The sequence below is a fragment of the Chaetura pelagica genome, unplaced genomic scaffold, assembly GCF_000747805.2.
Source record: "Chaetura pelagica isolate M959 unplaced genomic scaffold, ChaPel_1.0 scaffold71, whole genome shotgun sequence".
Taxonomy (NCBI): Eukaryota; Metazoa; Chordata; class Aves; order Apodiformes; family Apodidae; genus Chaetura; species Chaetura pelagica.
The window spans coordinates 289,179-301,919 of NW_009952435.1; the positions used below are offsets into that span (position 1 = coordinate 289,179).

General features: G+C 38.7%; 1 protein-coding gene across 1 annotated transcript in view; it reads right to left on the reverse strand.

Moving 5' to 3' along the window:
• Window positions 1–12,741, reverse strand: part of ADCY2 (adenylate cyclase 2 (brain)) — a 206,360-nt gene that overhangs the window by 1,839 nt on the left and 191,780 nt on the right. The window contains exons 21-24 of the mRNA XM_010008360.1: window positions 7,208–7,354; window positions 5,943–6,050; window positions 3,771–3,885; window positions 359–483 (exon numbers count right to left, since the gene is read on the reverse strand). Of these exons, the coding sequence (XP_010006662.1) occupies window positions 359–483; window positions 3,771–3,885; window positions 5,943–6,050; window positions 7,208–7,354 (495 nt within the window). The remainder of the gene's footprint in view (window positions 1–358; window positions 484–3,770; window positions 3,886–5,942; window positions 6,051–7,207; window positions 7,355–12,741) is intronic.

The following is a 12,741-nucleotide window of genomic DNA, read 5'->3' on the forward strand; positions in this document are numbered from 1 at the left end:
GGAATGCCCTTCAGAAATATTTTATGAGTTTAGAAATTTGCAGAGTAGAAATGTGATTTCCCTCAAATCTTCTCTTAATCTAGGGATACACTTCCAGGTAATCCATGACTTCCTCAACAGTGTTCCACTCTAAGGTCAAGGCCAAATTTTGATCCTCATCTCATTTCCTTACTATTTTCTTTCCATTTTTTACTTTGAAGTCTAATTCTTTTGAAATGCACAAATACAGCTGGTAGGAATTATTTTTTTCTGTAGGCATCCTTAGCTCCAAAACACAGACCTGTTTAGTGTTCAAATACATTACATTTTTTAAGCACCAAACTCAAAGGATTAAAATAAATACTAAACCAAGACTTACCTGTATTTTATCTAAGACACCGGTACTGTCCATCCTGCTGGCCACATTTACTGTATTGCCCCAGATATCATATTGTGGTTTTTGAGCTCCAATTACTCCAGCTATTACAGGTCCATGGTTGATACCTGGAAAACAGCAGAACTTCAACATTAAAAAAGAAGGTCTGTGGGAGAGCAGCAGCTTCTGGGAAAACACTTATACGATAATTTCTCTTCACATCTACTTGAGTGAAATGGGCCTCTCCTCTCTTCAATAATTGATGGCCAAATCACATTACTTTTACAGTACTCTTTGCTTCTTAAATGTAGAATAAACTAATGTGAATGAGCTGGAAGGATTTGAAGCCTTGTTCTGAAGTCTGGATTGCTCATAGAATGGTCCTAAATAACTGCAATAAAAATATATGTATTCAAATTATTTGATTAATCAGGGAGGAAGCATAACAAATTTCTAGCCCTGAAATGCACATGGGAAAACATAGTATAGTCCCTTATTAGACTCTGGGCATTTTTTATCTTGCAGTCAGTTTGTATCCTATGTTACACTTGTAAAGGGAGTGACTTGTACTCTGCTGGTAGAGAAGGAAACCAGGAGGCCAAATCAAAAGCACTGTCATTAGTCAGTCTCAAATATGGTGTCATTGTAACTATACATACTGATGAGCAGGAAAGCCAGTTTAGATGTAGTGAGAAATAAACCCTGGACAAGTGACTAGTTTGGATTTCTAAAATTATCTCAACGTCAATGGATCATAACTGGTGCCTGTGAATTCCTTGACAGGAACCATCACTAAGGAGATCGATCGATCGATCGATCGATCTATCTATCTATCTATCTATCTATCTATCTATCTATCTATCTATCTATCTATCTATCTAATGTATCTATGTATCTATGTATCTCTGCAGGAAAATGGAAGTGTGATTTTAGCCATCTCAGAGCTGGTCCATCTAGTATGGGTCATAACATGGCAGCCATGGGCTAGCAACGAGGCTATAAGCCCATGTGGAAACCCTGGAAAAATTATCTCTAGCAGTTAAATTAAAAAAATTGGGAAAATATGCAAATCCTAAAAGATACCAGATAGAACCTGATAAACATTTGTTTAAGTGTTGTTTTAAACTCCTTCCTGAACCACCACTGCTTGAGTAATACCTCAGGGGTTGGGGAGCCAGCTTCACATCACTCCTCCTTTGAGGAAAATTCTCCTCATACCTCTTAGGAATGTGCTTTGGCCACCCAGGCATTCTGGGATGTGCTGCTCTGAAAAAAACCTGCTAGTGCGGGCACTCTTCACATGACACGTGAATATTTGCTGGGACAAGGCTGGAAAAGCAGTGCCCTCAGTCCAGGTGAATGCTCTAGCAGAGTGTGATACCATCTGTCTCTTTCATATCCAAAGTGATGTTTAATTATTCCATGATAAGGCAAATACTCTTCAGAAAATGCCATTCAGCAGGACAGACAGAGAATTTCTCATTCCAAAGTATCCTACAGCCTGGGCTCATAGCATTCTCTAGGGAACAGGGATCCTTGTGCTTGAGCAGCCTCAGCCAAAAGCAGGAACCAAATTAAGTTCACCTACAATGCAGAAAACTGTTCTAATTAGGGGAGAAATGCCTGAAATATAATCTAGGTACTCCCATCCCTTGCCCAACAATGTCAGGGTAGGCTGTGTATCTCCTAAGGTACAACAAGCATTTCAGGCACTCACTTAAAATGAAGGTTGAAAGCTGAAATCTCTACTGAGTTGCAGCAATTCTGGAGGTAGATGCTGGCTCAGGAAGGTTTTTACAAATGGCAGTTTGGGTTTAAATCCTTACAGCAGGGATTCTGTCAGAGGTAGATACTAAAAAATATCCATGGCTCTAATTGCTACAGGTATCAGATGCTTTCATGGTCAGGTGGTGGTGGGAAGTGGAGAAGAAGTGAAGATGGGAAGTGAACATTTTAGTGTTGCCTGTATTGGATTAAGGTAGCAGAAATACCAGTTTGGGGGTCTGTGTCCCTCTGTAGATTTAATAATTTCTCATTACATGAAGCAAAAGAATCTGACTTCTGAAGAGCCTATAGGAAACACTAAGTAGGTATCTTTTTTTTTTTTTCCCCTAGGTTTTCTTCATGGTCCCCTCTTTAAAGGAGTTAGGATTGCTTTAATAATTTTGCAGATTTGGCCCTGACACTCAGCAGCTCTCGAGCTCTACTGACACTGCTGATGCAAGTGTGTTTGCAGGATGTGCCATGGGTCATCTATGACAAGAAGATAACTTTTATTCTGCACAGAAATATGATCTCTACATGTTTCTTCTAAATCCACCAATTTCTGTAACTCTTTGAGAAGGAAGAATAAGACGGATTTGCTTTGTCTTTTTTTTTTTTAAACTCTAGCAAGAAATACAAAACACTGGCAAAGGAGGTGCTCTCAGGAACACACGGATATCTCAAGTCAAAAGACAGCAAGTTTGCCAGTGGGTGGCACTGTGAAATAAACATGAGAGGAGAGAGAAGCAGAGAGGAAAAGAAAGCAGCACAACAAGAAAAAGACAAGACAGGAGAATAACCGTTGGAAATCAAATACTTCAGATGTGTTTACAGGATTTATGGGTTTCCAGTATTTATTTACTGCTTTCATTTCACATTTTCCAAGATACATATTGCATTGTAAAATTGCTGGGTACTGCTATCAGGAAAAAAACATTTTGGAACATACGGTTCTTGACCAGCTCTGAATTTATTTACTTCATCATGCTTTCCAGGGCTTACTGTTCATTTTTTTTTTTATATATATTTTTTTTATTTTAAATACCATGATGCACAAGTAGAAGAAATTAGAAGCTGAAATATAAGAGATTTCCCTTTCAAATAAAAACAACTAATCATCTTTGCTCTTACTTGTCAATAACCACAGAATAACAAAGAAGAGAAATATCCTCCTTTGTTTAACACTGGGAAGGAAAGGGTGCATTTTTTGATGCTTGCTTCCAAATCCCAGCATCACTGCCCCCTTGTGAGTCTTATCCTCCAAAACTATTTATTTGGTTTTGTAAAGCCCTGTATAGAGTCTTCTTGTGTCCTTTGGTATTGATAAGCTTAAAAGAAATGTATACAGTTAACAAGCTCTAGAGTAATTATTATAGTTACCATAAAACACTTCAGAGCCTTGGGAATGTATTTTTAACCATTTTTACTTGGAAATACTGCACTTTTCTGAGTCCTCCCTTGTAACACTCCTACAGCAGCTATGGTTTATGGGCAATACCACGCAGGCTGCCTTTAAACAGGGTGAATAAAGATGGTGCTATTTACTTTCACAGCCCTTTTGATCAGTTCTACTAACTCTTTAATCAGCTTATACTTCACACTGAATTCTCTTCCTCCCCAGTGATATTTTCGTAAAAATCCTGATACATACCTACTCGCAACTTGAAGTCATTGAATGAATGCTTGTTTATGACATCCAATTTTGCCACCAGTGCAAATGCAAACTCCACCATGGTCCCTATGTGCATATACTGTCGTTCAGGTTCCTGAATTTAAACAGACAAACAGAATAAAATAGTTTTCCTTAGCCTTAGTTGCTGTGAGAATACAAGCAAAATATGCTGAACATTTGAAAGCACTTCAACTCTTAAGAATGTCCTAATGCCAGCAGGCAGCAGAAGAAAAGTAATGTAGAAGACAGTGACTAGTCTGGCATCAGTTAGATAAAACAATGGCCAACAGACCAGGATGCATTTTACTTACACAATCAGGCAGTCTAGAGACGATAGATACAAACCATGTTTAATGTTTTGATTGTGAAATAACTGATTAGCTGCTATCTAATCCGACAGGCACTCAATGTCTATGTGTGCTTAAGATCTGCTCATTAATTTTCTCAAAGTGACTGCTTCTATTATATGTCCTTTAATAATAAAAAAACCTTGTGGACAGACCCACAGAGACTCCTCCCTCTCAGCGCAGCACCCCAGTTAATTCTTAAGGTCCAGTGAAATTCACAATTTTAAGAGTTCCTCCATTGATCTAATCTGGTAGATAAGGAAAAATGCCTGAGATCTAATAGAACTGAAAATTAATAAAACACAAGAGGAAGAGAAGAAGGAAACCTATCCTCTATTCCTGATCTACTAGCTCAGATTTTCTGCCACTAATAAAGGCTTAATGTCCCCTCATACATTAACTGTATAGCCTGATTTCTAAATACTGGTTTCAGTCCCCTCAAGCTGAGGAGGAAATGGATTTTCAGGCTCCCACAGCTCAGGGTAGGACCCTGACAAGAGAATTATTTCATATGAGATGGACTCACTGATCACTATGATAGAAGGCAGACTCTTCCTCATTTCTTGATATAAAGTGACAGAAGAGATGGACAGATGATTTGGCAGATGATTCATAGTGTAGATGCACCAGTCTAGGTGGCACAGTAGTGGTGCTTGTCACAGCAGCTGTTTAGCTGTATGAAGCCTGTTTACTTTGGAGTTCACTCCTAGCCAGGACAGATGGTTTCCTGTTCAGTTGATGCATTCAGAACCGCTCCTCAGGCACTTAGTCTTTCTTCGCTGCTTGTTTAAAGCTGGGTACTGCTCCCAGCAGTATGCCTAACAGTCAGTCACTGCCTCAGTGATGGTGGTATCTGTGGATCTTTGGGCATCTGGGCTGAAGGCTGCTAAGTTTTGGTGGATTTCATTTGAAAATGTGTACTTAATCATCAAAGGAGCACTAAAACCTGGATGACTTGATTCAGAGTTTGTGGAAATAACTCAGATGATCAATTTCTTCCTGTGCATAGCAAAGTTTTAGTTGTGATTGAGAACTCTTCTATGTCTTCTCATCTCCAGTTTACAGTTCTATATTTCATTCATGTCCTTCACCTTCATGTATTAGAAGTCAGAGCTAATTTAAAGTAGTTATTTTTTTTGCCCTCAGGACCCTTAGGGTCTACAGTTCAAGGCGTTAATTGCTTCTGTCTAGAAGGAATATGAGTTTGGCAAGAGCATATTAATGCTTAGCAAAGAATGTGTTGATTCATAATTGCTGTCTCTGTTGCTAACCTGTAGTGCTCTAAAGATCATGGCAAAAGCAAGATTTTTGGTTAGAAGTTATTAACTGCTTCTCTGAACTTCATTTCTACTGACTGCAGTTGCCAATCCTACCCTATTAAGTAAGCCAGAAACAGAAGAACTTGTTCTCAGTGCTGAGCCTGAGGGTTCTGCAAGTGTATTGTTAATATGGCTACTCAGCCCTCCCATTTTACAATGGAAAATACTGATTCCTACAGTCTTTTGTACACTCTATAAATCCAGTTCTGCTGCAGCGTGTAGCAATGTAATGTCGTATTTAATTCAGAGTAGAAGAACTCAGTTAGACTTAGTAAATACAGAGGTGGCATTTTCAAAGCAGAATGTGAAGAACAATGATTACACAGACTACTAAACAAAAACATACACTGTCCAGTGTACAATACAATCTACATTAGTAAGAGAAAGCAAGGCCACAACATTATACATAACCTGCAGTTTAATGAACAGAATTTTAGCCTTCATTTGAACATGGCTTTTTTTAAAACAGGAACCTTTTTCTGTACCTGACACTGTTCTTGGTTGGGTGTAGCACTCAGTCCTGTTGCTGCCATATAAGTGCTTCCAATTGTCTTTATCTTTTCAACTCCACTGAACTTTGGTTTTGACAATAACTGTAAAATGAGGATGGTTATTCATTATCAGATCAGCAGCCTTCTTACTCTAACAACATTGCTACTCTAACAGCATTCAGAGCATCAATTCTTGGAACGGTCTCTTAATAGACACAAAATTCACAGTTATATATGGTGTGAAGGACTTGGAGATGGATAAAACAATGGTTACAGCCTCCAAGGAGAGGGGATTTCTATCTGCAAAAATACCTTTTCATTTTAAAGGGGCTAAACGTACAGTAATGATAATAAATTCCATGTTATTGTACATACAGCTCTTAAAACTCAGTAGAATTTGATATTGGAACTGAGTCACCATGTTAGCCAACAGTTAATCTAAACAGCTGAAAGTAAGCATTTCTTCCATGCCAATGGGATGGCCCATGATAATGGGGCTAAAATCCACGAATTTCAGTTCATGTCCCCAGTTGTTTTGAACATTCCAATGTTTTTCAAATGGCTCTGCTGCTAAAATACCCTCTATAGCAGAAGATCCACAAATCCATGTTGCACTATCTGAATCATGACATGATCTTAATGCCTTTTTCTAGTATCTTCATCTCTAATAACTTTAAGACAAATACTGTTCTCAGTAAGACCTTCAGAGCTGCCTATTCACAATTCATCCATAAGCATACTCTGTACTTGCTTGTAACTCCTGAGATTGAAATATTAAAGCTTTTACAATCCCCTGAGTCACTTGTTTATCAACTGGTCGATGCTCTGTATAATGGGACCAATACAGATCAGGTATAACACAAAGCTGTATCATTTTGGGGGGCATAGATTTACATTCCTGACTTGAGGCACCAGAATTTAGAAACTGCAGTTAATACATTACATATATATATATAAAAATGACTGCCTCATGAACTGCAGCTAAAGGGCAAAATTTTTTCCATCAGATATAGACATAGGATTTTCATTATAGTGAATCACAAGCAATTGAATATGATGCCAGATCAATATCTGAATTATCCCACATCAATCTCTTTTTCCTTTAATACTCCCTGTAAGTAATTTCCATGTGACTAGGCACACAAGTTTTCTTTTCTGACAGCTCTTCCATTCTCCCTTTCAAGTATGCTTGCTTACTGTTGCATACCCTGGGTTATTAAGATTGAAACCATATGTTGATTGTTGTTAGAAGTACATACATCATCGAAGTCAGCAATGATCTCATTTAGCAGCCTGAGACATTCCAAGCCTTCCTTATTAACATCAGATTCTGTGTAAAATTCCTTGAAATCCGGAACAGAGGCAAACATGACACAGACGCAGTCGTATGACTGATGATATAAATCCTGTCCAAAAGAAAACAGAATAGAGAAAAAAAAAAATGTCATAACCAGCTCTGAATAAAAGGCTCCTTATTCAGATGCAGTGTCCTGGTTCTGAAATGAGAGGCACTGCAGTGGATGGAATGCTTTAAGACAGTGGTTGTTTATTGGTTGGTTTTTTTTGCATTTAATTCCATTAATGAATTTTAAATAGTGTATAAAACTGTTTGTTAAAGAGACTCAGTATATATAGCTGAAAATATTTTAGTGATTTAAGGTTACCTTTTTTCCCTCCTGAACATTAACTCTATGAACATAAAATGTTTTCTAATTTATTAGGTAGGGCCCATTTCTGAGGCTTCTCATGTCAAGAATTTGGTCTGGCTTGCATGGCTGAAAGTATATTTTGCAAAACAAGATCTTATCTATTATTATCATCTGTTTGTGTAATTGTAATAACTAGAAGACTGAACCAAAATGACAAACCCAATGCACTACAAATGCACAATGTTACTAAATCCTGACAGTTCCTAATGAAAAATGAGAAGATGCTTCATAGGACAAAATAATTGTAAGTTCTTTTCCACGAAAAGGAGCTGGGACAAAGGGGAAAAATTCACCTGAACTAAACTTTTTTTATGTCTGATTCTCCACTGCCTTCTGTGACCATTGAAATCAGAGGACCTCTGCTCCACAGGAAGATTCTGATGCTAAAGAAAGTACCGCATGACCACCCCCTCACCTCCATCCCCTTCAGTTTCCTGTCCACTGCCCTTAAATGTTTGAATATCTCTTTTAGGAAAATTTCAAATCCTAAAAAATGGAAATAATAATATATATCTATACACAAAGGGTAGCCATAGAAATAATAAATGATTATTGATTATTCATCTATGATTCTATGAATAAAAGATTCTGCAAACTACTATAAAGTCCAATTCTGTTCAAGTTATTATTTGAGTAGAAGGATTTCAATACTCATCTGAATAAGGTGAATGGGATTTGTTCTGTAATTTCAAGAAGCATCAGATATTATTTTCCTTTTTCCTTTAGCTTTGTTTTGCAATTCACTAGCAGGATGTTTCTTTTTGAAAAAGGTGGTGGGTCTGTATACACATGTGCACACACATAGTGAATTGGTGATGTATAACTGAAAAATAGCAGAACTATAGGAAAACTGTTGACCACCTCATCCTGGAACAGGTATAAGGGAAGTTTCTGGGCAAATATGAAGATAGTGGTGGACAGGGAGGAACACAGACAGCTGGAGGAGATAGATGATTTATTACTAGATTTTTCTACACTATTATTTTCTAAAGTTTCTATAACCAGAGCATCACTGAACTTCCATCATGCCGCTGTGCAGTGCTGATGGAATATTTTGTTGCAATTCACCATTTTTATTTATATTATTAAAGTTGAGCCAATTGAAATCACCCATTGCACCTTCCCTCCATCTTACAGTCATACATACAAAACCAGTATCACTTAAAAGTGGCCTGATTGTGCAAATGAAAAGCAATTAAACAAAAAGTCCAAGCTGATGAGTTCACTGGCAGATTGCCACTAAACTTCAGAGGAATTCTTGATCTCCATCATGCTCTTCCCAAGAGGGTTTTTAATGAAGAAACAATATTGTGATAATATTTTTAATATTTTTTTTTTCCTGAATTTAGGCAATTCAAGCACTTGACTGAGGTATTTGAGATTACAACCTATGTGTCCTATATTGTAATTAAACCAGACGTGCCTATTTGGAAAGTCATTTTAATACAAAATGGGCAGAATCACCTCAGAAAGTGTTTCTCTCTCTCAGTCAATTACAGAAGAAAAGACTAAAGAGGTAATTTTTCCTAATGTAGGTACTCAAGGGGAGTGCCTAAAACGATACAGTATCTCTGACTCTAACAAATTCAAAAGCCCAGGCCCCAAATTACCTCTCTTTGCTCCAGTCTTCCACACTTAAACCCAAGTCCACTCTCTAATGCTGCAGTGACATTCACGGGCAGCTGTCTTGTCAATGTAATGCACCTAGACTCAGTGCAGACATTTGCAGCTTGAAATTGGGTAAGTGGAGCCATAGAAGAAGATTAATAGGATCACTCCTCAAATATTTAGCTTTTCCAAGCCTTCATTTTGCTTCACATCTACCTCCTTCATATCTACCCCAGGCATGTCTACACTGAAGCTACAGTGACATTTGCATATAATTATACTCAGAAGTTAAGATCTTATGTGTTGAGTGCTCTTCATAGACAAGTTAGCAGAATAGGTACTGAGATTCCATTCTGTGGTTAACTCAGCTTTCCCCCTATTTCCTCAAGTCACCTTCCCTATAACTTGATTTCAGTTTTGGGTGAAGGAATTCAGGGCATACACATGGTGTCGGTTATTAAAAGACGACTGCATTACAATATAGGGCCTTGACAATATAGAAGGGGAAAGTCACAGTGTTATATAAAGTACTGGAGAGATACTGGAGAGTGTTGTGGTTTTGGGCCCAACACAACAACAAAGGAACAGCCCCATCGGGTCTCACTCAGCTTCCTGCTCCACCCCCAGCCCCCCCGAGACACCCACACTCTGGGATGAGGAGGACAAAGCTCATGGGTTGAGACAAAGGGCAAGGAGGGTTCTTCACTGATTAAGGTCATGGCAAAACTGACTCAACTTGGGGAAAAAATAATAATTTCACACTCATCACCCACACCCAGGACACAGACACACACAGAGCAGGGCTTGCATATGTTACCCCACCCCTCCCTTCTTCCCAGGCCCCAATCCCTTTATTCCCAGCTTCTCTTCCTCCTTCCCCCCAGCGGCACAGGGGGACAAGGGGATGGGGTTTGGAGTCAGTTCACAGGCCTGGGCTTCCCACAGAGCCATGGGGGCTTCAGGAACACCACCTCCCCTGGCCCGGGGGCTTCCACAGCTGAGCAATCAGAGGCCACTGGCAGCAAATCCACTGGCCAGAAAATCCAAGTCCACTGGCCAAGTTCACCCCTCCTGTCACCTTCAGGGAATGTTCCACCATGTTCCTCCATGAGTGCAGGGGCACAGCTGCCATCTCGCCATGGGCTGCAGGGAAACTTCTGTTTGGACATGTTCTTCCCCTTCCTCCTCACCAACCACCAGCATCACTCTGCTTCCCCAGCACAGCTCTTCTGCCCTAAGTGCTTCTCTGCTCAGGTGTTATAGTTGTCCTTCTAATGGCTCCTTGGCTGGGTTTGGAGCAGGGGGAGCTTCTCAGCTTCTTACCTGAGCCACTCCTGGGGCCCTTCCCCCGCTACCAAAAAACCCACCAAACCAAACCAGAGTATTTACACTCTGGTTTAAGAGTATTTACAGAATAATGTAAATCAGTAATACTTAAAAGATGGATCATTAGACATACTTTATGAATCACGACCTGACAAAAAACCCCAGTTTGTATACATCATGACCAAATATTAAAAAAACCCAGCAAATTCTTATCCATATTCTTACCAGCTGGAAAAACCTAGTAAATTAAATCTGTCCAAATTAATCGTACAGTTATAATTAATATTAATACAATATTCTTTTGTCCCTGGAATTCTGTTAATTAGTAAAAAAGTTCATCTAACCCACCAGATAAACATTATATAGCAGTTGATTTTTTTTATTTGTTGAATCGTTCTGATTTTGCATCTTGAGTGTAAAGTGTGCCAGAATTGCACTACTGATAAGATACTGGTCGTAAAGTTTATGAAACAGACAAAATTTAGGTCCAGAAGTGATACTGGAACAGTGCCATAACTGAAAAAATATATGGAAATTAATGCCACGTAAAGGTTTATTTGAGAGAATAACTTCAAGCCATAAGAATACAGATCTCTTAGGAGCTACAACCTCAACCCTTACAGGAAAAGGAATGCTACTATGCAGGTGTTGCAGGTGTATAGTAGTAGTAAATAATATGAAGTATAGGTGGTAGAAGGTAGATTCATTTTATACCTCATAATGCAGGGAGTAGAAAATAAATAGAACATTTAAAAGTAGAATAAAGAAAAATATTTTATGTAAGAGATATTTATAAGTGCATTTCATTGCTATTCAACATGAAAGACAAAAGCTTAAAGAGTTAAAAACCTGAATGCTGATGTGAATACTAGAAAAATGCATAACTACAAAGTGATTAAAAACCATCTAAAGGAGCAAAATATGCCCTTACATTTACAGGTAAAAGCAGAATTGTGAATAGCACATTAATCATCATCTGTTCCTTCAACTTTTGCTGAAGTATCTATCACTGGATACTGCCTGGGCCCTGTAGTTCACTGGACTGCTAGTGGGTGGCAACTCCTCTCTTATTACGATCACCATTGAAAAGTATGTCTGACTTAGAGACACAAAAAGTGGAGCCCTAATTAGCTATTAGAAAGTGCCTTTGCTGTCTTCCCTGACAGCAGAAGTGTTGCCTAGAATAAATCCTGGCAACCTGCACAATTCACGGTCATCAGGAAGAGAAATATGACTGAGCAAAAAAAACAGGCAGTCACAAATTGAAATGCTCTATAGCATAGATCCAGCATGGCAACAAGAACAAATGACACTGTTTTGTACCAGAAAAGTAGCAATTGTGGCTGTCACAATAAATGTCAAAGAATTTTAGAGGCACCTAGTTTAGTTTGATCATTCATGATAATAAAGGCTGTGGCAACTGGGTGTCTTAATTTGCCTATGAGTACCTCTCTTGAAACAGTACATTCCAAACTGTCTAATCAGAAAATTAAATGCAACACCATTTCAGGAAGGAATAGCTTCGCTTTTTTCAACAAAATCACAACTATCCTTTTTTCCCTTTTTATCCCTTTGATAACATCTGCATTTCTGTTGGTTGGCTGTCCTTACTGTTCCCTCTTATTCTCCAGTGCCTGGAGACCTTCTCCAGGTAGACAAGGCATAGTGGTCAGAATTTCTCCTCTAAGTAGGGTGCTGGCTCCATCCTGCAGCTGATGATTCCTCTCACTCAGCAATGTGCTTGCCAGTTAGCTTGAAGCACAAAAACTCTGGAGCATTTTTTACTAACAAGGAATCTGGATGCTAATAACATAAAGGAAAAAGCTGCACAAGCCAGGTGCAGATATATTTAATCCTGACCCCATTTCCTGCTTTTAGTTTTATATTTGTTCCTACCTTTCTCTCTCTCAGCTGCAAAGCACTGTTTGGTACCCTGTGTTCAGACTATAAGCAGAAACCCAGTTCCGGAGGTTCTGGTAAAGCAAACAAACCTTTATTACGGTTTGCTCTGAAGTGACTTTGCTTTTACCATATCAGCTTTAGTCGATGTGTATCCTGTTATGAAAGGACCTTTGTTAGTCGTCTAAAAGTACATTCCCACTACTCCAAGTTAGCATTGATCCACACATTTTTTACCCTTTTATTCCTGC